The 24,906-nt window shown below is 35.0% G+C and overlaps 1 protein-coding gene across 4 annotated transcripts in view; it reads right to left on the reverse strand.

Moving 5' to 3' along the window:
• CACNA2D1 (calcium voltage-gated channel auxiliary subunit alpha2delta 1) overlaps nt 1–24,906 on the reverse strand; it is a 497,098-nt gene that overhangs the window by 115,865 nt on the left and 356,327 nt on the right. For all 4 annotated transcript variants that reach the window (XM_008976325.4, XM_008976323.4, XM_008976324.4 and 1 more), the window contains exons 7-9: nt 21,996–22,127; nt 3,677–3,746; nt 1,526–1,576 (exon numbers count right to left, since the gene is read on the reverse strand). In XM_008976325.4, coding sequence (XP_008974573.1) covers nt 1,526–1,576; nt 3,677–3,746; nt 21,996–22,127 — 253 coding nt within the window. The remainder of the gene's footprint in view (nt 1–1,525; nt 1,577–3,676; nt 3,747–21,995; nt 22,128–24,906) is intronic.

Below are 24,906 nucleotides of genomic sequence, written 5' to 3' on the forward strand. Positions count from 1 at the left end.
TGTTGCCCAGGCTGGAGTGCAGGCTATGAACACAACTCACTGTAGCCCCCATCTCCTGGCCTCAGGCATCCTCCCACCTCAGCCTCCAAAATGTAGCTGGAATTACAGGTGTGTGCCACCATGCCCAGCTGGTTTTTCTTTTGTATTTGTTGTAGAAATGAGATATTGCTTTGTTGCTCAGGCTGGTCTCAAAGTCCTGGGCTTAAGCCATCCACCTGCCTTAGCCTCCCAAGTGATGGGATCACAGGCGTGAGTAACCACGTCTGGTCCCAGTAACTATGTCTTAATCATCTTTGTTTCTATGTTACTACACTGTGTGTAGGAAGACCTCAATACATTTCTGTTGAAAGAATTTTTGAAAATAGTATTTAAACTTTATACATTTTCAAGTTTGGGATATAAATTTGGCTTCTGTAGATTTTGAAATGACATTATTTCTGGATATTATTATACATCCAACAGGATTATAATATATTGCATTAATATATTGACTTATACTTAAGAAGAAGATCAAGGATTAGCATATAAGATCCATAATTTAATTAAAGTAACATGAGGCTTAAATGCATCTTAAGAAATAAAATAAGAATTAACATTTAAATTACATTTGTTGAATTCATTTATCTTCTCTTTCTCAGACTGGGTTATAAGAGTTTGGACAACTAAATTAAATTGGTTTACTTGAGCTTAAAATGGGGAAAATTCAAATGTTAATACTTGCCTGTGGGATTTAGCTGTCCCCAAATTACTAGATTTTGTTTCTTCCAATGAGACAAAGATTTTTTTTTTTTTCCTCAGGGAAAAACATGAGCATTTCTTCTCTTGAGGAAAAACATGAGTAACCTAAACATTTTACACTTCATGTTTATTTTAATTCCTTGATTATTGCTCTTTAAAAAAGTAAATCTCCATAGCAGGATATAATCTTTTCAATTTCTACATCTTCAACCTTATTAGAAAACGTGTACACTTGCAAACATACACATATATCTTGAATTGAAGCACTATAACAAAGAGACCAACATAAAAACTCAAGGAATTATTTTTTGTATATCACCATTTCACTTTTAAAAGTCCCAGATTTTTTTTTTTTTTTCTTTTCTGAGACATTGTCTCTTCACCCAGGCTGGAATACAGTGGCAGGAACATGGTTCACTGTAACCTTGATCTCCTGGGCTCAAGCAATCCTCCCACCTTAGCCTCCCAAGTAGCTGGAACTACAGGTGTGAAGCTACCATGCCCGAACAAGTTCCAACATTAACTTATTTAATATATTTCATATTTAACATTATATGATATGTAATATTAATATATGAATACCCATATAGATTCTCTTCATGTTTAATTAAATAATTTGTTTTGTTATTGTCTTGATATGGCTTCATTGCCTGAATATAAAAGTCATCATAATTTTTCTTTGTTTCTTTTTTAACCTATCAAACCTTTCTTAGTCCCACCATACTACTGTTATCCACAAATCCTCCCATATTCTCAATATATAAATATGTAGTATTTAACAACTCACACATCCACCAGAATAAGCATGTCTTTAGGAGATGCAGCTCCTTGGATGTACCTGAAACAAATATTGTAATAAATGCTTTTCTCTTCCAAAATATCAAACACTGATATTTGTTGAATTGATACTTACTGACTCTGAGACAAAGTTTTTTTCCCCAAGCAAAGACCCACTTCTATCTAAGTAGACAATGGTTTTCTATTCATATTCTTCAATGTCAGTTTGATAAAAGCAATATCCAATATAACAATAGAGATGTCAGAAGCATAATATTTAACATTTTTTGATATTTATAACAGAAGATGAAGAAACATATTTTAACTTTGAGAAGAACATTTTTCCTGGAAAAACTAAATTATCTAAACTCCAATTGTTGACCACAGGTTTAAAAGTCACTTTAATGAAAAATAGACTGTCATGTTTTTAAATGTAAAAAATAAGTACAAAAAATAGATAAGTGGCTTAGGAACATCAAAAAGCAATATCAACAAAAAAGAAATATAACTGGCCAATAAAGAGATTAAAATTAGGCAATATGTGATGTTATTACCAAGAATTTCAATGGCTCTCAAACTTTACAGTGTTTAAGAATCACCTGGGGAATCAGTTCAGAATATTAATTTCCAAATTCAACCCCGTGGAATCAGAATCTCTGCATTTTAAAGAGACTCTAGAAGAGATTTATGCAGATGGTTCAGTGGTTGTGGAGAGAGATCATCTTGATTGTGTATGACTGACCCAAAAGCTCACTCACGTTGCCTGGCCACCAACTGGAATGGGGCCTGACTTCTCCGACAGGAAGGGCTGCACCTGACATCAATTTTTTTACTTATTTCTGAAGCCATCACTGTAAATGTAACTTCTCAGGAGGCTGCCAGTTAACTTTCCAATTAGTTTTCAGACAACATACAGCACAATTAGTTCTGTGTTGAGGAAGCAGTTGGAGTTTGTAACCTGCACCCTTGCTTGATAAGAAGGTAAAGTGGCAGAGTGGCAGGTGAATTTTCATGGACAGCAAACCTGGCTGATGCCTAGTATCTTAATGCTGGTCCAGGTATGCCACTCAATGGGAAGATAAGAGAAGACAGGACATGTCTGCCTCTAGTGATTGGCACCCAGCTTCTAAGTCTCCTCCAAAACAACCAATTCCTGAATTAAAACAAGACGATATATTAGTTTTTAGCTCCACTCAACAGCCCCATGGCTCCACAGGAAGAATATGTAAATTAGTAATAATTGTCACTATTAAACATGGTTGGTGTAGACATAAATTGCTACTGGGATATTTAAAAGGACATCTAAAAGCCTCTAAATACAAGTCTTTGGAATCAAACATTATGCTCTTGCAATTTGTCTGAACCCTAGAAAAAAGTTAGAAATAACCTAAACGTCCAATAATAGGGGATTTCATAAATAAGTTTCCATATAGTCTTCATTCAAATGATGGTATGTGTCTTTTCTCATGAATATGTACTCAAAAGTTATTGATATGAAAAGTGTGGGATACAAAGCACTTATACTGTATATGTGAACTCATTTCTTAAAATTCACACATTAAATACATTTTTAAAAAGCAAATAAATACAATTAATAGTTTTAAAAAACCCAAAAATAGTTGTTTTCCAGTAAGTCCAATTACAAATTATTGGTATTTTTCCAGTTTTATGTTAGGAGAACAAGTTGTTTCAGTAGTGAGGAACAAATAAGTCTTCATTTTGGAAAAAAAATAAAACCTAAGCTATATGAATATGACTAGGGGCAGCTTTTACCTTGGGGCCAATTCTCATTAGTTCACTGCCAGAGGCAAATTATCTCCTACTCTATCTCATCTCTCTGCTGGAGCTCTACTCCAAACAAACTGGATCCCTGCCATAGAAATCCATACCAGCTAAGAGGTGTAGTACTGAGATTAAATATAAAACTTAAAGTAGTCCATTTGAAATGAATGTGATAAATGGGTTCACCTATATTAATTAGCATTACCCACTTGAACTCATCATTTTCATTTACCTTTACCTATATTTACTTATTTTTAAAAATCAGATCACTTTCAATAAGTAGTTAATACTCATCCTAATAATAAAAAATTCTGACTTTTTAGCAAATATATATCTTCTTGCCTATTTTATCTTTTCATGGCTAGCTAAAAATTCTTACCATGGTCTTCTGCGTACATCATAAAGGTCAATCTTATTTGGAGTTCTACTATTATCAACCCATGGTGAAGCTAAAAAAAAAAGAGAGATAATAAATCAAAATATTAGATATGCTCTAAAAATAATGAGACTTTTTAAAAATCACAAAAAGCAATAGATATATAATTTCACTTACGTACTTCAATGTTCAAATGAGAGATATCATTTTTAAGCCCTTATATTGCTTTAACATGGAAAACAACACGGCAGTACAAAAAGGAAATCCATGATAGTCAATTCTCTTTTTATGTGTTATTTCAGAAATAAATTTACACATACAGTTTTTCCGGGTGCTAACTTAATATGTTTTAGTAGGTGTCCAGAGGTTATAATTTTTTTCCTAACAGAAAATTTATGTGCCACTAATGAAAATTGTGCTTTCAATTATTTCCTCCTTATATTTTCGTTCAATGCCATATTCTCTTGGTCTATATAAGACAGCTGTTTTTCTTGGGTTTTTATGTAATAGCATAATTTTACTCAGTCCATGTTAAAATAACTAAAAGGTCAGCTATAATTAAAACAACTCCATAGAAAGCTGTTTTCTTTAAATTTATTGTAATGATGTGAAGTAATTCAAGCACAGATTCAACAATCTTGTATGACTTTCACAGCCTTTATCATTTTGCAATAATCAGAAATAACTTCATCTAATTGTATTGATTTTTAAATGCAGTTAATTTAAATCTATTCTAATTAAATTGATACTTACTTTAATTAAAATGCTTTACAAAGCTTTACATGCATGCACACCTTAGACCTAATGAAAAAAATAAATGCTGATGAACTGGATGATAATTTCATGCTGAAGTAGTCCCCGTACTTGAACATGTTTAAACATATGACTCCTGGGCAAATGCCTAGTTCATATGACTTATGTTCCCCAATCAATTTCGCTTTTCTGAGAAACTGTGGAAATTATGAAGAACTTTACTGAGAGTCAGGTTTATTAGCCAACTAAGATAATTTGGCCAATTAGGATATGTCAAAAACTATATACAATGAAACTCTTCCTTGACTGTGAAATTTTTTTCTTATTAGTAGCTATATTAAAAATGATTTATTTGTTCTAAATGACTAATCATATTTACAAAGAATAGTAAGCTTAAATATAGCACTCTTCCAACCATTATTGACACAATCAATGTAACTGAAATGGTGAGTTTACTGCAATTTGTTCAATTTGCACTTGCAGAAAGTGAGAGTCTGCGACGTAAAATAATCCTTTTTGTGTGTATGTGTGTGGTAGCACTAGAATTAAGTAATAAGCATGCTGATACACACATCACTTTCATTATCCCTCTATGATATCTGACTCTCCAAGATAGGGTCTTAGTAATACCTAAAATTTTATAGAGATTGTATCCTACTTTCAGTACCATGCTATGCTGATAATACATTTCCTGCCACTCAACTCCAAATGCACCCTTCTACCTTGCCCTATGAAAATGGATCTGGGCCCTTTCAATACTTTTCCTTTATCAGATGGCACAATTTCAAGGTTTGCCTGCAAATGATGCAAGACAGACACTGAATGAGAAAAAGTATTTTTCTTCCTTGTTCTGGTTTGTTTGCTCACAGGCTCTTGCAGCATGTGCTGCTGTCTGGTGTCTGTCTCCTGCACTGTCTGTATATTCGCCAGAGCTCAGCTCCTACAGTGTTGCAGTTTCCCCAGATTGCCCACTCCAGCAACATGGCCAGCTTCACCAGGCTCAGGCTCTAATTCTGTCACCTGTACCCCTCCAGCCCTGCCCCCTGCCCCAGATATTTTTGTAGAGGAGAGCTTACAAGGAAAGACCTGGAACCTCAGAGGGTAAATTTCCAGCAAATCCTATCAGTGTGGCATCACAGTGACTTCTCCACCTTGGTGGGCCATGACCATGGCCTCTACAAGATGTGAACCTCAGCCCAGGGGAACTGGGGGATTAGGAACTCTGCCTTGGGCACTCTAACTCAACCCTAGGGGCAGTTGTTATTACACATTATATAATATTATATCTGATATTCATAAATCCTTTAGAGTTCTCTGTACTTCTAGCCAATCCCTCATTACTCCAATCCCTATTGTAGATAATTTTTTATTGAAAAATAAACTTTCCTTGTTCAAAATGCTGTATTTTTTCTCTCTTCTGATTGAACCCAGACTGACACAAACGATTGAACCCAGACTGACACAAAGGTAGATAAGTGATTAGTTACCACTGCCAATATGACAGCAGCAATCCTGAGTTAAAAGTGGTCTGCAACGAATCTGACAAACAACTTAAAGAAATTGGAACTTGAAAGTTATGTTTCAATTAGATTTTTGAATTGTTTACCGATCACATTCATCTAGGATTTCTGTTGTCACTACCATTGCTAATTGAAATTAACTGTGATATATATTACTATGTTCAATAAAATGTATATCTTTCTTTAAGGAAAGAAAAAAGTTAAAAGGCTATAATTTACAGTATGAGCCAGACTATTACATTTTAATATTGTTTATAACCTTAGGTGGTTTATATTTCAAAATATTAATAATCTTCTCTTAGAGGTTTTCTGAGATATTTACTCTTAGGTAGTATCCCTTGATTAAACCAAATTAAGATATTAATGTTATGGTAAAATTGAACAACATAATTTCTTCTGTGATATTACTAATTCCCTTGTTGTAAAATCCCATCATGTCATTTAAATAGTTCATTCCTTATATAGGCTCAGAATTATGAAAGATCAAAGAGTAAAAAGGCTAATAACCATACAAGTTAATTCCCTGAAATAATCAGTTTCATAACCGGGCACAGTGAAAGCTGCATGTTTAGAGAGGGAAAGAGAACTTCCAAAATTCCTGTAAAAAGTGAAATGTTGCTCAGTTTAGATGACTTTTTAGTGTTCCAGGAAGATTTGGGGATGGGCAGAAGAGAGAACTGAAAATGACAGTTCACAATGTAGACATCTCTTTTTTGAATGTCATCATTAAAGGTGATAACAATGATTTACAGGAATGTTTTCCCCTGATCAAAAATGAACTGTTAGTGTGTCCTTTACTAAATCAACTGGTCTACCATTTACTTCACCTGATACATAGGATGTGTTACGGGTGTTATCAAATTGTTGATTTAAGCAGGCATTAACTCAGAATACTGATATACGTAATAGGAAAATATTCTTGAGAAAGTACGCAGATTTTAGTGCCATTTTCTGGTTAATATGGTCTAAAAATAATAGCGAAGTACCCCTTTTTTTTATTTCAGCTGCTAGGAAAGAATAAAGCAAATAATGATGCATTGAGGACTGATTCTCTCGGTAGAAACATCAAATGACAGCTAATTGCATTTCCCAATTAAAAAGTTCAAATGTATTTTTTCTAATCCTAAAAACTTCACAGTCTTAGTCTCATGATAATTTTAAAAAGTAAATTTCATATACTCAACAATGCCTTTAAAAGTCACTCCTGGTCCTTTGCCTAGATCTAATTGGTGGACCATTATTTTCAGTTTGTCTCAATCATCTCCTATAGAGTATTAGTCATGGCTCTGAACTGCAAGCCAAGATAATCAATTGGGACTATTTTCAAGCCCAAATTATTTCACTAAATGTGTACTGCATAGCTCACAAAATTTCCATAAATTTCAGTGTTGCTCAATTACTATCATCCCAGAATGGATCCTCCACAGTCCCTAATTTGCACCATGGCTCCAATAACCAAGTTCAGGGTAGATGACTGTCATTAGAAGAATGTGGATTATACCCACACCAAGGTGCCAAGAAATCTAGGAAAGCAAATAGCTGGCCTTTTCAGATTTTGAGTTATCTTCTCCCGAATAAAACTTTTAACCTGGGAAATACTTGACATACAGGAACAAGATTCTATGTTAGCCATGGTGGCACAAATGCCTTAATGAAAAATCTGAAATCTTTTGTATCTTAGTATAGTAAAGTACTTCTAATTCAAATAACAGGCTAAGTTGCGCAGGGTGTGCAGAGCGGTAGTGCATGGATAGATTCTGCTCCAGGCAGTTATGCAGTCTTAAAGCTGGGAGATCTTTTGCCTCCTTCAGCACTTGGATTCCAAGGGCATCCAGGACATTGGGCTTGCAGCTGCTAGATGGAGGGAGGAAGTGTGGAGAAAGCAGTCTCAAGTCCTAAAAATCTCAGGCTGGAAGTGACACATATTACTTTCACTCATTTTCTATTGGTATGAACTTGTCATATGGTCCTACAGAGACAAAAAGGTGGGAGAAATGTAGTCCCTGGCTAGGGAGTCTTATTTAGAAGAAAATTTCCCAATGGAATGGGAAGAGAGAACTTTGGTGGACAGCTAGCAACCTTGGTCACAGGTACAAATGGACAATTTAAAAATGAGTAATATCCAGTACCTATTAGAACATCAAATTTTCTGTACTCAGCAATGTCTTCAAGTAATCCACCACGGAGATGACGGAGATGAGGATAAGCTAAATTTAGAATCTAACAAATAAATAAAACATACCAGTATTAAGAATTATTTCTAGACTAAATTCTAGGACTGAGGTGGCTTGCACAAGAAATTTACTGGTGAAAAGAACAACAACTAGAAGTCATCTGGGCATTGTTGTTGATGTTGTGTTACTAACGAAACCACAAACCTGATCTGCGGCAATGTTGTAGTTGAACCCTAAAGCAACTTTTGGGCTCTAAACCTGCACCAGTAACAGCAAGCGATAAAAGCTGTTTAGCCTCAAGCACACCCCTTCAGATGTGTCAGAAAGTGTTTTAGACAAGATAGTTAATCCTAGAGAATACTACCAGAAACAGTGAGATGAGCTAACCAAGAAACGTAGCTTTATGCAAAAGTAGGATATCTTTGTATTTCTTGCCTGATAGACTGAGATAGGGTGAATGGGTCAGTGATTGTTCTGTATTTCTCACTCTCATTTTACAGATGGGAGTTTTTATCGTAGTTACCCAGCAGACATGACCAATGAATATTATATATTTGGGCAGCAATGGGAATAGGGTAGAGAAAATAACTGGCATAATGCTGTATTATAGGTAGTCAAATGAGGAAACATCCTACCTGATGGAGAGAACTGCATGTGACCCAGAGATCCTGGATTTTATTCATTTGTTGAGACTTTGAATCATCTATGGGGAGGAGCTGAATATGTTCTACACGTGGAAAAAAAATGTTATGCACAGATACTTGAAATGCCAGAAGAATGGACTGTAACAGGGCTTCAATATGCATTTCCTCCTTCTTCCTTCTAGTAAGAGTCCTCAGGACTGCCCTGCCAGAAACTATACTTTTCAATTTCTCTTGTCATGATGTAGCCATGTGATCAAATTCTAGTAGATAGGATGTGAGCAAAAGTGATATATGCATGACTCTTCAATCACTCTTGTTGCCTTCTACTAATTTTCCTGTCTTCTTTTGGCCTCAAAAGTTTTACGGTGGTATCGAGCCCATTTTAATCAGACAGATGAGGACAACAACCTAAGGAATGGCAGATAGCTGAAACCTCAGTTGCTGGACAACATCATGGACCAGGGTTACCCTAAGCACTGATTTACCTATTCGGTAGGAATTTTTCCTCCGAGTATTTTTTAAATGTTTCCTTTGTTATATATTATTAAGTAATTGAATCAGTACCTTGATACAGGTCAGGACTTTTCTCAATCATGCCAACATGGGTCAAGCATTAAAGCTTTGAGAATGCAAAGGAGGCAAAACCTTCATGTGGTGTCTTGAATAACTGATGGAGTACAATTGGAATGTTCATAATACAAAGAGATGATGAACACTTGAGGTGATGAATACCCCACTCACCCTTATGTGATTGTTAGACATTATATGCTTGTATCAAAATTATATACCTGCTATGTGCCCATAAAAATTAAAAATAAAAGTAAAAAACTTATTAAAAATCTGCTTCACTGTATTGCTCTCATTCCCATGTATTTTTAGGAGAGTATTATTTTGTCCCCAGGAAACTGCTTATTGCTATATAAGACTTCTAGTGAGTCCCAAATACACAGTCCCAAGTAATCAGTTACTTTTGAAAAATAACAATCATTCCCAGATGAAATTTTCAAATGCTGAATGTCTAAAGCTTTATGGCTTAGAACCATCAAGGAGATTCACAAGCAGAAGACAAGACAGGAAAGCAAGCATTCCAGGTAAGTAAATATTAATATGAAGAGTCCATTCTGTTGTCATTTTGAAATTGTCTTCCCTGGTTGGACCTAGCCTAGTGTAGAAATTAAAATCATGAATTTGGGAACCAGCCTACCTGGATTTTTCACTGGGTGCATGAATTTGGATAAATTAACTTTTTTTTTCAGTAAAATGGGACTAATAATGCCACTTATTAGGATTACAGCTAAGACTTAATGAATTTTACACATAAACACTTAGAACCATAGTTGGCACAAAATAAGCACTCCATTTACAGATACCTGAAACAGCACCACTGAGTCACTGGAACTACTTATAGATTATAGATATTTAAAAATAGATTTTTATAAGATATGCTTAGATGTTAACCACTTAACATGTTCCTGTGACTGGGGCTTGAACATGATACTATTTTCCCATCCCATTCCACCTCCCTGATGCAGGCTGGTGTTACACAGTCAATAAAACTTTCTAGGAATCTAAAAACTGACTTCATGATATTACCCTCAGAAACCTCATGGAGAATACTGACATAGATGAGAGGACAGGATGGGCAAGATGTGCAGACAGGGACCTAGAAAACAGTAACTCTATGTTCCTTAACATTCTCCAACTGCTTGTTCTCCTTGTTTCATTTTTATTTAGAAACTGATCCTCTAAAATTCTACTCTAAAACTCTCTTTCAGTTCTAGTACTTATGATCTTGACTTGTTTATCCAGCTTAAAAAAAATACCTATTATACACTATATGCACAGAACTGTGTTAGGTGATACGAGGCATACAAATATGTAATTAACTATTTCTCACTGCATAGATTGAAATGGTTTTTAAAATGGCATATGCAAAATAAATTCTGGAAGAAGGTAAAATTCACTATCTATTGTAATATACATAAAAACAAAATTATCTGCGAGAACAAAATAAAGAAAGATTGCTTTGGGGGCAAGTCTTCATATGTTGGTATTTTATTTATTTTATTTTAATTTTTTTGAGATGGAGTTTCACTGTTGTTGCCCAGGCGTGAGTGCAATGGTGCAACCTTGGCTCATTTGAACCTCTGCCTCCTGGGTTCAAGTGATTCTCCTGCCTCAGCCTACCGAGTAGCTGGGATTACAGGTGCCCACAACCACACCCGGCTAATTTTTGTATTTTTATTAGATACGGGGTTTCATCATGTTGACCAGGCTGGTCTCGAACTCCTGACCTCAGGTGATCCGCCTGCCTCGGCCTCCCAAAATGCTTTGATTACAGGCGCCAGCCCTCACTCTCGGCCTGCATTTTATTTTGAATGAATGATAAGATGCACACAACCAGAGATGGGCTCTAGGAACTAGGCACATAGAGACACGAAAACAAAAAGGCAGATTTGTAGAATAGAAAATAAAACAAAAAAATTAAAAGTGGAGAAAATATAATACAGGGGTAAACAATTAAGTTTGAACTGTACATTAAGAGATAAAACTGGAAACGTAGATTGAGTTAGAATCTTCGGATGGTCTGAATGTCATGGTAAGAGAGCCAGATGCCATTAACTAGACAATGCCAGCTTGTATAATTCACCAGACAGCTGATAATCTAACTCTACCCCACTTCACTTTTATTACTTTTTTATTTTTTGAGATGGAGTCTCAGTCTGTTGCCTAGGCTTGAGTGCAGTGGTACGATCTAGGCTCACTGCAACCTTTTCTTCCCAGGTTGAAAGCAATTCTCCTGCCTCAGCCTCCTGAGGAGCTGGGATTATAGGTGCCCGCCATCACGCCTGGCTAATTTTTGTATTTTTAGTAGAGATGAGGTTTCACTATGTTGACCAGGCTGGTCTTGAACTTCTGACCTCAGATGATCCTCCCTCCTTGGCCTCCCAAACTGCTGGGATTACAGGCATGAGCCACTGTGCCTGGCCCTCCACATCATTTTGAAATAATTTTACTAGCACTTTGTTTGCATTATATTTTAATGTGTTTACAAGTTTTCCTTTTCATCCACCTGTGAACTCCTCTAGAGAAAAATCTTCTCTTACTGGTATTAGAATCCTCAGGATATCTCAGTTTCTTCAGAAACAGAAGTTCTGCCTTGTTCTTATCAGTCTTTCCTCCTCCGTCCAGACTTAATTACACTGATCTAATCAAATAATTTTGAATTTTAATTTTGTTTCTGGGCAGTGAGTCTCGGTATTTAGGATATTCAGATCATATCACTATATCAGTTGCAGAGTGACTTTGATATTTCCACTGTAATATTTCCAGAATTTTTTTTTAATTATACTTTAAGTTCTGGGGTACTTGTGCACAATGTGCAGGTTTGTTACATAGGTACACATGTGCCACGTTGGTCTGCTACACCCATCAACCCGTCATCTACATTAGGTATTTTTCCTCATGCTATCCCTCCCCTAGTCCTCCATCCCCTGACAGACCCCAGTGTGTGATGTTCCCCTCCCTGTGTCCATGTGTCCTCATTGTTCAACTCCCACTTATGAGTGAGAACATGTGGTGTTTGGTTTTCTCTATTTCCAGAAGTTTTCTCGAACTTCTTATAAACAATGGGCAGAAACCCATACACAGATACATGGTATTACAGCTGAGGATAAATCACCATAATTAAAAAAAAAAACCCTTATTACAAAGTGGATTACTGGTAATACTGAAGATGCCAGATAACACACTTAAAGCATTTTTATTTAAAGGGGTATCTGTCTGTCAGCAGGAGTAGCAGTCAACAGGGAAAAGTCGGGTAGTTAAATGAAATACTCAATAAAGTAAATGGTACACAAACATTTAATCCTTTAGATGTCCCATAATGCAGTCATTAAGTGACTTGGAAATAAGCGTGAGCACAGTAAGTTCTATGAGGCAAGTGTTGGGGAGGATTTACTGGGAAATGATGTTAGATATGTGCTACACAGACAAAAACATGAAGTCTGACAGAGAAACATGTTTCTTATTTTTGTAAGCAAATAAATTCAATTAGATGACAATAATGACATTGCTAAAAACATAAAACAAACTATGATTCTACAGGAACAAGTTTCCTAGTTCTGTAAGTGAAAATCTTAGATGATGATGATAGTGATAGATTTCTTTAAAAGTTTATATTTAGCATATCTGAGAAAGTGCTTGAAACATCTGAGTTTTTGACAAAAAAATCTTTTTAATTTTTCATAATCAAGTATACTGAACATAAATGAATTACACAGCAAAGATGTTCTATGCATCTAAAAATGAATGGCATCAGTACAGAAATTTGGTAACACAGAAAGAAAAAAGAAACAGATTGAGAGATATACCTTAGAAGTTGAAAACAACTAAATTTTTTTAGCAATACTTATTTACATATTTTGCATATAGTGTTATCCCCATTCAAATTACAAATGGCTCTCATTTTCATATTACCATTCTATTTACCTACTCTAACCTGTGAGCAATAAAATCAATCATTTAGTCAGTTTAGGTATGAACCCTTGGTTGACCATAAGGTGAACAATTATTACAACCGTTATCTGTGAAAAATAAGACAGATTCAGGTAAGAGATAAGGTTATACAAAATGCAACAAAAATGCTACAGAATTGCCTTCATAATCGGGATGAAATCAGAAGTTTAAAACAGTATGTCATCCTTTTGTGTATGTGTAAAATGCATCCCCACACAACACAATTGATGGATAGTATACAGCAAAGAAAACCACGTAATATGAAACCAGTGCTTGAGCGTAAACAGAGCTATCTGTACCCTCTTGTCAACACCTCAAACTTTACTGTTCTAAGTTAAACTCATCACTTTACTCCCAAAATAAAAACTTTTGATTTTTAATTTTGGTAAACAGCTTTGATATTCTCATCCATTCAACTTAAAAAATGATACTCAACTGACACTCTACATCAGTCATTAAATTCATGTTTTTAAAAAATAAAGTCTGATATCATCATTTCTATTTAAGAATTAATTCCTATTTGATCCCTTGTTCAGATCTTTAAAATTCCACATCTGACCATTAAAATAGCATATCTTCTGGTCAAGCTTCCCCAAGTCTTTCTCCTTCTAATCATAATATTAAGTGCTTTAATCATTGCATTACAGTGCCCAAAATGTTTGTGGTACTTTGCCTACACATTAAATCCCAAACCATTCTGACATTCAAGGCCACATATTCTACCATTAATAAACCTTTTGATTCAATATTACTTTTTCTATAACAAACTATTGGATTAACTGACCTCACTAGTCTCCAACAGTGGTTATTCATCTCCTTATATTTTTATTTTATGCCATTCTTCCCTCCAGAAACATTTTGCCTTCTCTTCTTCATTGACTTGGTTTTCAATCCAAAGTTCATAAACCTCTTATATGACTCTAATCCATAATTACCTCTTCTTTTTCAAAATTTCTACAGCAAATCTATTGCTATTCTATTTAAGTGACTTGGCATTTAGTCATTTAATAATTTGTATTGCAATCTAAATTTAAGATGTATTTAATTTAGATGTATAAGTTGACTACCTAATTAAATTTGAATTTTCTAAAAGGCAGAAACAACTTGTTATTTTAAAACACAAATGTCCATATAGTAACCATAGCAGAGATGCTTTTTGTTCCCCAATATCTGTTTTCCTTTTCTTACTTAGCACAGCCCCCTGCCATTTAGCTGGATATATGGCCATTTTGAAGGTAACTATGACCAAGAGACCACTAAATTCTGGCCAGAAACAAATGAAAGAAAATGCTTTATGTGATTTCCGGGAAGTTCCCTTAAAAAGGGGGCACAGAAGAATACCATTCTTTGCTCCTAATAAAGAGCACAAGTAACAACAATAGACTCTAAGGCAGAGCCCATGCTCAGAGAATGACAGAGTAATGAGATCTGGGTGCAGACCCCTTATTTGTGTAGTTTCCCTACCTGCCCCAGTCTACATTAACTCTGACTGACATGAGTAAAAACCAAACTTCCATAGTGTTAAAAATCACTATTATTTTGGATTTGCTTCAACTGGTAGCTAGTAAGAGTCCTAACTAATACACTGGACTTTAATAATTATTAGCATAAAATGTAATAAACACTTCAATTTAAAGTTTATATAATGATCAACAACTATATACATTTATAGTTGAACTATGTGTCCATAAACAAATGTTAAAGTAAAAAAAAAAAATCAGGCATTTTTAGAGAAAACCAAAAGCAGTACTTCTATAAATACTATAAATGTTGAGGCTCCACTGCTATCCCATTTTCTTGTAGTTGGCTAAAAATAGATCGAATGCTTCGTTTATGACTAAACTTTAAAAAGTATTCTTTGGACTACCTTGTCATCTGCTATTTGATGCTTAAAATATTCCTAAATTATTGTTCAAAAAGTGGTACACAATTTAAGAGCTATTGGCTACCTGTATGGAAAAAAAAAGTCACTCCATATACTTTGTAAGAGATTCTTTTGCATTTTATTCCAGCAAAATCCTAGCAGAAATAGCAACAAGAAGATGTCTCTCAGAGGTCTACTTTACATTAACTTAATACACATTAGGTTCCTTTATTGTAATCTCATAGTTTTGAAATTAACAAACGAGGTAGGGCAGAGAAAGAACAAATAATAAGACATTAAGTAAACGTCATACGGAGATGAAGTAGATTTTTAGTTTTCTCCCTTTTTTAATAAATACAACTAATTGTCTAAAAAAAAGAGTAAGTGCTGGCTACATTGGCATTTCAATGAACCACTGATTCCTAATAACAATCCCAATTACTGCAACAATTGGTACAATTTCAGGAGATATTAACAGGTGAAATGACCAGTTTGTACCTATGGTTTTTATGATGCATAAGAATTCACAAAGTTGATAGCTATTGAAAGCAGTTTTTAATAGCTTTAATTTATATAAATAAGTTAAGAGCTTCTAAAGGAAAGAACTTGCAAGATAAACTGATTTTCCAATGAGCACATATTCAAGGAAGACATCATTAAATATGAGTTCCTAATCATATCTATGTCATGAGCTAGCTGTATGACTAGGGCTAGTCACTCTACTTATCTTGCAAAACAAAGACTGTGGATGTAGCAAATGCTACAGCAGGCTATAAGCAGATAAAACTAGTGCTTGCTTTAGAAATCATTTTGTTCAATCATCCCAAGTTACTGATGAAGAAACAGGTACAGAAATATAATATGACTTAAAGTACAAAGTGACGGTGATGACAGCTTTTATACGAACCTAGAACTCCTCATAGTCTACCTGCCTTCCAAGAAGGAGAGGAGAAAGAGGAAGAAGAAAGAGGGTGGAGAAAGAGGAAAAAAAGAAAAAAGAAGAAGTGAGAAGAAAAATGACAGACACCAATGATTTTCATAGCTTATTTCCATATACATCAATGAAATTATAAAGCAGGTTCATGTTCAGTCCAAGGACAGACATTAAGAGTTTAAATCTCCATTAATTACGGAACTACTGTTTTGAGTCAGCACTGCATAGGTACCTTTATATTACGCTAGCTCTAGAGATCTCACTGGAAGTCAGTGTTTCTATGTATTTTAAATAATCTGATAAATGAAAATCATGAGAGTACTCTAACTTTCCCCTACATCTGGGCAATATGCTCCAAACAGATTTAATGCTTCTTATTCTCTTAACAATTCTACCATCTAAGCATTGTTATCCTCCTTGTTTCACCGCTGAGGTCAATGAGGACTTTCCAAAGGTCATCATCATACAAAGTATGCTGGTGGAGGTGGGGTTTATATTCTGGTTATCTGATTCAAGAATATAATTACTGTGGAATCTAAAAAAGTCGATCTTAGCTGGGTGTGGTAGCTCACACCTGTAATCCCAGCACTTTGGGAGGCTGAGGCAGGTGGATCACCTGAGGTCAGGAGTTCGAGACCAGCCTTGCCAACATGGAGAAAACCCGTCTCTACTAATAATACAAAAATTAGCCAGGCATAGTGGCATGCATCTGTAATCCTTGCTACTTGGGAGGCTGAGGCAGGAGAATCGCTTGAACCCAGGGAGCAGAGGTTGCAGTGAGCCGAGATTACGCCACTGCACTCCAGCCTAGGTAACAAAGTGAGACTCTGTCTCAAAAAAAAATAAAAAAAAAAGTTGACGTCATAGAACACAGAGTCTATAATGGTGGTTACCAAAGATTGGGGTGGTTACAAGGGAGGAAGAGATGGGGAGATGTTGGTCAAAGGACGCATAATTACAGTTAGAGAGGAGGAATAAATTCAAGAAATCTATTATATAAACGGTGACTTTAGTTAATGATGATATATAGACCATAATAATAACTATGTTAGGTGAGGCTTTGTTAATTAGCTAGATTTAACCATTCTACAATATGTGTGTGTATGTCAAAACTTATACATATTATCTTTCAATTAAATTTTTAACTTTTTTATTTTTAATTATTATGGGCACATAATACTGATGGGGTTAAAAAATATATATGTGTATATATATACGTATATATGTGTATATATATGCGTATATATGTATATGTGTATATATATACATATATATACACCTATATATATACACACCTATATACATATATATAGGTGTGTATATATATAAAACTAAATTGCTCACCTGCCTCTTGGTATGCGACTCTGCTTTAAGTAGCATATTAATAATCAACAAGGATATTTTTTAGCTTCTATTGTGAATCAGAAGGTTCTAGTTCCTGCAAAACATTTTATTTTCAATAGCTCTGTGGCAAGTATTCACTTACAAAAATAAAAATAGGTAGCTTACAGAAGTTAAAAATGAAAATTATAAAATTCTATATATCTGGATGAATAGGCTTTGCTTGATCTTTACAATACTGTGAAGTAATGGGGAAGCTGACTTTCCCATATTACAAATATAGAAACTGAAAGCCTGAAAGACAAGGTTGATGAATTTAGCAAAAAGAAATACAAGACAATTAGTTAACTTTGAATTTCAATAAAAAAATAAATACCTTCTTAGCAAAAGTGTATCACAAATATTGCATGAAGCATACTTACACTAACAAGTTATTCATTGCTTATTTGAAATTGACATTTAATTGGACATCTTTTATTGTATCTGGCAGCCCTACAGAAAAGTGACCTAAGGCCATCAGCTACAATCCGTCTCCTGACCAGTTTCACTACGTGGTGTTATTGCCTGACTTTATGGCTCAGTCATGTTTAGATTCCTTCCAGAGTTCTATTTCAGTTTCCTTGTCAACTCACTGTAAGCTTCAATTATGCTCTTTAATGTCTGAGATAAAGAGAAAGCTGCATTTAGGCAAAATTATTCTAGTTGACATGCACTATTGTAGAAATGTCTACTGTTTCCTATTTTCAAAGTACTTTTCATCATATTATCTCATTGATCACAATAACCCCCAGGGGATAAAATGAGGAGTTATTAATGTTCCACTTTTTCAAATTTAATGATTAGGTCTCAGAAAGTTTAGGAGACCTACCTAGGTTCTCACAGCTAGCAGGGAGAGCCTAGCCTGAGGGTCAAGTCTTCCATGTAAAAGTTCAATTAAGTAGAAGTAACATATGTGCTGTTGCCATTTATTGTTAAGATAATTAAAATACTGAAAGACTATTTTTGACCTCTGGTTTAACATACAGTAAACAGGGGTGAGTCCTTCTATATTATTTTGCTTCTATCAAAATGATATGATCAGAGAAGTATATATAGTCTCCCAAAAAATTTTTTAATCATGTCATTTCAACAAAGCTGTGTTTTTGTGTTAAAAACACAGTCTTACAGAAACAGAAACACAATCGCCCACTTTTAAAATTATGACATTGTCTCAATGTCTTTACTAAATACTTGGTTATATTGTATCATTACTGTCATAAAGAGCAATTCAGTAACAGATTCACTAAACTAAAATCCATTCAAGTGTATTCCCTAGCAGTCAAGTGGGCTATTTTAATGACCTTCCTGTAACAGGTAAATGAATTCAGCCTGTTATTTGGTGAGTCATTTTGCTTGCCAAACTCTTACTTAAAACCTAGGTATTGTGAGTGGGCACATGGTTGCTTCCACAGCTAATGTTTTGGAAAGACTAGTGCAGGACTTTTCTTGGTCACTTTGCCAGCCAGAGACCTCCGGCCAGTGACGCCCCTGCCCAGGCCTTGCTTGGGTCCGGGTTCACCGCAGGAGACACCCCATCTACTGTGCCTGCTGGTCAGCACCCGGCCTGCACTCCAGCATGGTTCCCACAGCCACTGTGACTGTGCACCCAGCCTCTGGTGGGAGGGGGTGTGTGAGCAAGTGAGTGCAGGCTCCGGTCCGCCGTTCCAAGTGCTGGCACAGAAGCGGGCTGTGTGTGGGGCTTGCGGTTAGACCAGGCATGTCATAAGTGACTCTCATGGTGGACTCTGGCACCTCAAATGCGGAAACGTGGTGGCACCCAGGCAGGGGTGCCCCTGACCCCGAAGCATGTGTTACAGCATGCTAATTAGTTCTTTAAGTCCCGCCATCTGCAGCCTAATGGATGGTGGCAGGTTAACAACTCTGTCAGTCCCTTGCTCCACTCTGGCCCACGGCTCTGGGGCTGGCTCAGCCCTGCCACTGTTTCCTGATGTATGGGGCAGCTGTCCTCCACCAGCAGAGGGCAGAGGACCATAGTGTTACAACTTTCTTTGTACCCACATTTCATGGGTTCTTGTTACACTTCCAAGAAGAATGAGGTTACGCAGACAACTGAAGGGTGGGGAGAGCAGAGAAGAATCTTATTGAGCAATGAGAAGGCTCTTAGAGCAGAAGGAATGTATGGGTCATCCCTCTACCTGATGTCAGGTGGTCTCTTACTCAGTGTGGTTGAGTCTGGGGCTTTTATGGACTCAGAATGGGGAGTTCATGTTGATTGGTTTGTAAGTATGCAAAAAGGCTAAAACAAAGGCACTTCTCAAAGGTGGGCATGACAGTGTAAAAAACCAATTAGGAAAGGGTACGTATATGTAAAATAGGTGAAGGGTGGGGATCAATCAGAGGAAAGCACATCAAACAAGAAGGGAGGTTCTCAATCTGGTCTGAGGATTTACCCAGGACTTATAGCTAGGCTTTAAACTGTCTTCTGCTTGAAAGTAGTGTTTCACTGGAAACCCGTCCCATCTTCATAGATTTTTGTCTGTCTCCTGCCTCTATCAAGACCACATGAATTCTGCTAAATATCTAAATATGTTTTCCAAAATGAAGTGAACAATGTCAACACATTTGAAAATATATGATTAGCATCAAAAAATTAAAGCCATCATCCCTCAATTAGCATTTGAAATTAAAGAATTACAGAATATGTTTTATTAGTAATTTTTAAAGTTAACTGCTATTTGTTAAAAGAGCCATTTTTGAAAAGGGTTCATAATACAACTTATCTTTCCATCCACCTCTTGATCCCCATGTTTTCTCTCCCATTTTGCATGCATTCTTTCCTTCCTCTCCTCTTCTTGTTTTTCTCTTGTAACCCTTTTCTCTCTTCCTCTATATCATCATTTTCTCTCCGATACTGGGCTCTTGACTGCTCATTATCATCCTAATTTTCTTTTAATTATCATTTCCCTCTTTCCCTTACTTACATATGGAATATTGTTATGATAAAGGATATATGAAAAGACTTGAAAGCTACATAATGCTGTAAGTTACTGATAAATATATTCTTATATTTGTATATTATAGGATAGGACAGCAGATGTCTATTTCCTATATTTTAAATTATATCAGGTCTTCTAATTTATAATTGTTTTATAAGACCTGATATAATTTTAAGGTTTATTACATCAGGTTTATTATGCGCATGAGCAGTGTTGTCTTTTTCCTTTATGTTGTCTTATATAAGTATTATATAATATAATACTCAAATTTTAAGTCTTCTGATAATAGTATTTAACATGTTAATAAACTAACAAGATTATGTTTAGAAAGGTTCTACTAAAGTGAACAATATTCCATAAAGGGAAAATTCCACTATTATAATGATAAACTATGTAATATATTCCCATCAGATAATAATACAAATATTTAATTATAACTCATTTTTTCAATATTTAAATCAAACTTGGCTTTTCCTAGTGTGTTGGACTTATGCGGAAAAAAATTATTACTGATTTTACCATCTGGCATCTGCAACCCTGCATAAGTTATATGGTTTTTACCTAATTTGAGTACCATTCAGTCCATTGATACCCAGATACTTTCATTCATTGCTATAATATTACAATCCAAACTTATATATTTTCTAATTTTTATTTCACCCTTATTTACTGCTGTGACTTTTTATATGAATAACTCAATTTGTTAAACATGTTTAGGACACCCAAGTCTCAAGAAGAATTATGCTGTTTAAGGTCATACTGTAGCCATTTAAAGTCAAATTACCTAGCATGTATCCCATAACTCAGATCATGTTTGAGAAAGAAAATGCATTTTATGTTTTTCAGCTTGCTCTAAAAAGTGGAGAAGGTAAAAAACACCAATAGACATTTCACTTAAAGTGTTTTCAATAGGTTTTCAGGATGTCCTAGGAATTAATTTTTCATTTTGTTATAGAAATTACTATTTCTCCTTACTCTTTTTATAATACATATTTATAAAAAGATGTTTTCACTTTAACATAAAATATATTCATCTTCATTGAGTATGTATGATCACTGAGATGCACTCAGAAGTGATATAACCTGACACATAAGAAAAACTCTATTTTCTTTGTGATTTCATTTTATTTCTTGTCCTACTCATTTTAACAGATCCACGTCTACTGATTAAACACATTAAACTTTTGTTACAAATTTCAATCAATTTATAAAAATTCAATTCAATTCTCTAATGTGACTCACAGCTTGGTGCATGCTGAGCAGTTGGGCCTTTATCTCAGAGCTGTTTTAAGATTGATGGTAATTTCCTGTTCCAGCAGGTATCCTAAGGATACCTGCTCATGGTCTCACAGCAGCATGGCCTGATTCCAGGTACCAATAGCTCCACAACTGCTCCTTAGGTATTTCAGTTTAAAGTGACTGTGGTCAATCCAAAGCCATGTAAAGAGGAATATTTTTTCCTTATAAAAGTAGTGTGATATAGTCATCTTTTTCTTACAGTATCAGGGAAGATAAAAGAGTATTCTCCAGAAACATTGAGGCTGGAACTTGACAATGATTGAATCACTAAGCACCTACCTGGATAATATCGAGCTAGGCCAGTGGCACTGCCAAAAACCTGCCACAATAATGAAGGGTCTTCCTCGCGATTCTTTTTGAAAACTTCATCTAAGGCACTTGTCCAGTTGAGTTCATTTAACACAATTGTTGCTAACAAAAAAAGAGAGAAACCATTAATTAATTCAAATTTGTAATTAAAAACTGAATGTCTTCATTTATTTACAAAATAATATTAAATATGTTCATTGTTCTACCTATAAAATAACTCTAATCCAGTAGTTATCAACAAGTTTTCGACACTTTAGAGGACAGTTTGACTGGATCTACTACCAACATGTACATAGTATTCATTGAAAGATGTTTTTCAAGAGGTTTATACTCTGGAGAGAATTTCTGAAAACAAAACTTTATATGACAGTGTCCCTACTGACATTTTGGCCTGGGTTATTCTTTGTTGTGAGGTCTAATCCTGTGGAAATGCTTAGCAGCATCTCTGGCCTCTACCCACTAGATACTAGTACCTCCCCACCCCCAAGTTGTGACATGCGAAAATGTCTCCAGACTGTCAGATGGCCCCTGCGGGCAAAATCACTCCTGCTTGAGAACTACTGTGACACATAGAATATGAGGAGAAATGAGTGGTATTCCTTTTTATCCTCAGAGGTAGTTCTGAGGAAACCTATGGGGCACCTTAGGACAGAGCTTTAAGACCACAGTAATCAACTATTGATGACTCTCTGCGGCAGAGCAACATAAATTAGCCTGCTACCTTAAAAAAAAAAAAAAAAGAAAGAAAGTCATTGGGCATAGCTAATTAACTATGTTTATACAACAAAAATGTACATATTTTAGTAATGGGAAAATTTACTCAGAGGCTTGACAATATCCGTGTTAGAAACAAACTAGCTGACACTTTATCACTACCTTCATAAACATAAACAATAGTTTTTTTTTTTTCTCCTGGTTATTTCTATTAATAATTAGAGCATGGTGCCGATAAGGGCCAGGTGATTGATTTTGATACATATTTATAACTAGAAACTGATCTTGGATAGGTATTACAAACATATACCACTCATTACAATGAAAGAGAAGCAATTATAATGTAGGATATAATATGGGTTAAGTGTAAGATATAATATGGGTTAAAATAGTGCATAATTTATAACTATGACCCTTCATGATCATAACTTCTCAAGTCTAGCATACTAAAAATTTAATTGGCCTAATATAATTTTCCCTTTACACAAAAAAATGGCATAATTTTCTATGTAAAATATACACCATGTCCCCAGAGATTAGCAGACAGGGCCACTTTGCATTTGACAATCTCTGACCAAGCCTGAACAGTGGAAATGTGCTTAGGATAAAGACTGGAGATACAGCTTAACTTCCTTCTATTTTTTTCTGTGATGACAGCAAATAAAAGAAATGAATGCCATCATGGTTAAATCATGCACAAGCCTTTTTAAAGGTAAAATTAAAAACAGCGCCTGTGTAACAAGATGCACGGCCTATGTGTTTATATTTTAAAGTTGTATCATTTACCAAAAAAGAAATCAACAAAAACAAGGTGATTGTGAAACTCTTCTGGGACCAGCATGCTAAAGCAGTCCTCATTATTGAAAACTAACAAGATTTTCATCTTTATGGATGAGATTACTTTCAAAAAGATCAGTTGTGTGTGTGTGAATATTCATGAGCTGCATCAGAACCATCGTGCATCTGAGATACTAGAGAATTCATATTCAAAAGCATGATCCAATGAACACTAAGCGGCCAGTTATATGAGAATTTATATTCACACAGATAACCTGAACTGATACCCACTATTCATGAATATTTATATCAATATACAAAATAGCATAGAAAGAGGAACATTGTGTTTTCTCTTAAACATTTATGACTTTTATAGTAACATTCTACTAAACAAATGTTTATTTATGATCCAGATAGACTTCATTAATCCCCAATCTATTCTATCTCTTTAATTTCCTTGATTCTTTCATTCATATTAGGAAATAACACCTAGTTATTTTTAATAAAGTTTTATTTGTTTTTAAGGCTGCTAACTTTTTCTTAGTTTTGTTTGATAACTCAACAGCTACTAAGTATTGGGTACTGACACACTGATTGTGAATTATGCTTTTATAAACTGAGGGAAAAAGTCAAGCTCTACAATATTCCTATTATCCTGGCAATATGTTTTAAAATTTCCAGTTGATGCTTTGAAAATTTTCTTTTTCAGACAAGCCATTACTAAGGTATATTTCAAAATATTTCTCTCAAAATGTGGTCATCTACAAATGAGCAAATCATATAAAGAATTCCCAGACTAGGCACTAGAACTGATTTTCAATTTGACTCAGAATGAAAGTATTGGCATTGCACACCTATCACATCAGTACGGTTTATAAATTTGATAATATTCAATGTGTAGTAAGATGTAAGAATACAGACACTTCCATGTGTTAGTATATAGTTGCAGGGACTTTTAAATGCAACCATTATCCTATTAGTCACAGTCTTTTTATGGATGTCTAGAAATCAAAATTCAAAGAGGATCTGCCATAGGAATGCAAAATTACTACAGCCTTTGTAGAGAGCAGTTTGACTGGATCTACCTAACAACATGCACATCGTGTTCACTGAACAATGTTCTTCAAGAGATTTATACTACGGAGAGAATATGTGTCTCCAGTTCTTCATCAGAGTATTATAGAGCAAGAATCATTCATTCAACTCCTTAAAATACCAAAACTAGAAAGTAGGATTAAATTGCTTCACTAGGAAAGTTTTTTCTCAAATAATATTGAAAGCAGCTAAAAAAAAAAATGGAAAAGAAAATATATAAAGCATCAAAGCAAACAAGGAAGAATGAATACTATTTTAGACCTTGGGTTATCTGCCTATATTTTTCTGATCCACA

The sequence above is a fragment of the Pan paniscus genome, chromosome 6 (genome assembly GCF_029289425.2).
Source record: "Pan paniscus chromosome 6, NHGRI_mPanPan1-v2.0_pri, whole genome shotgun sequence".
Lineage (NCBI taxonomy): Eukaryota > Metazoa > Chordata > Mammalia > Primates > Hominidae > Pan > Pan paniscus.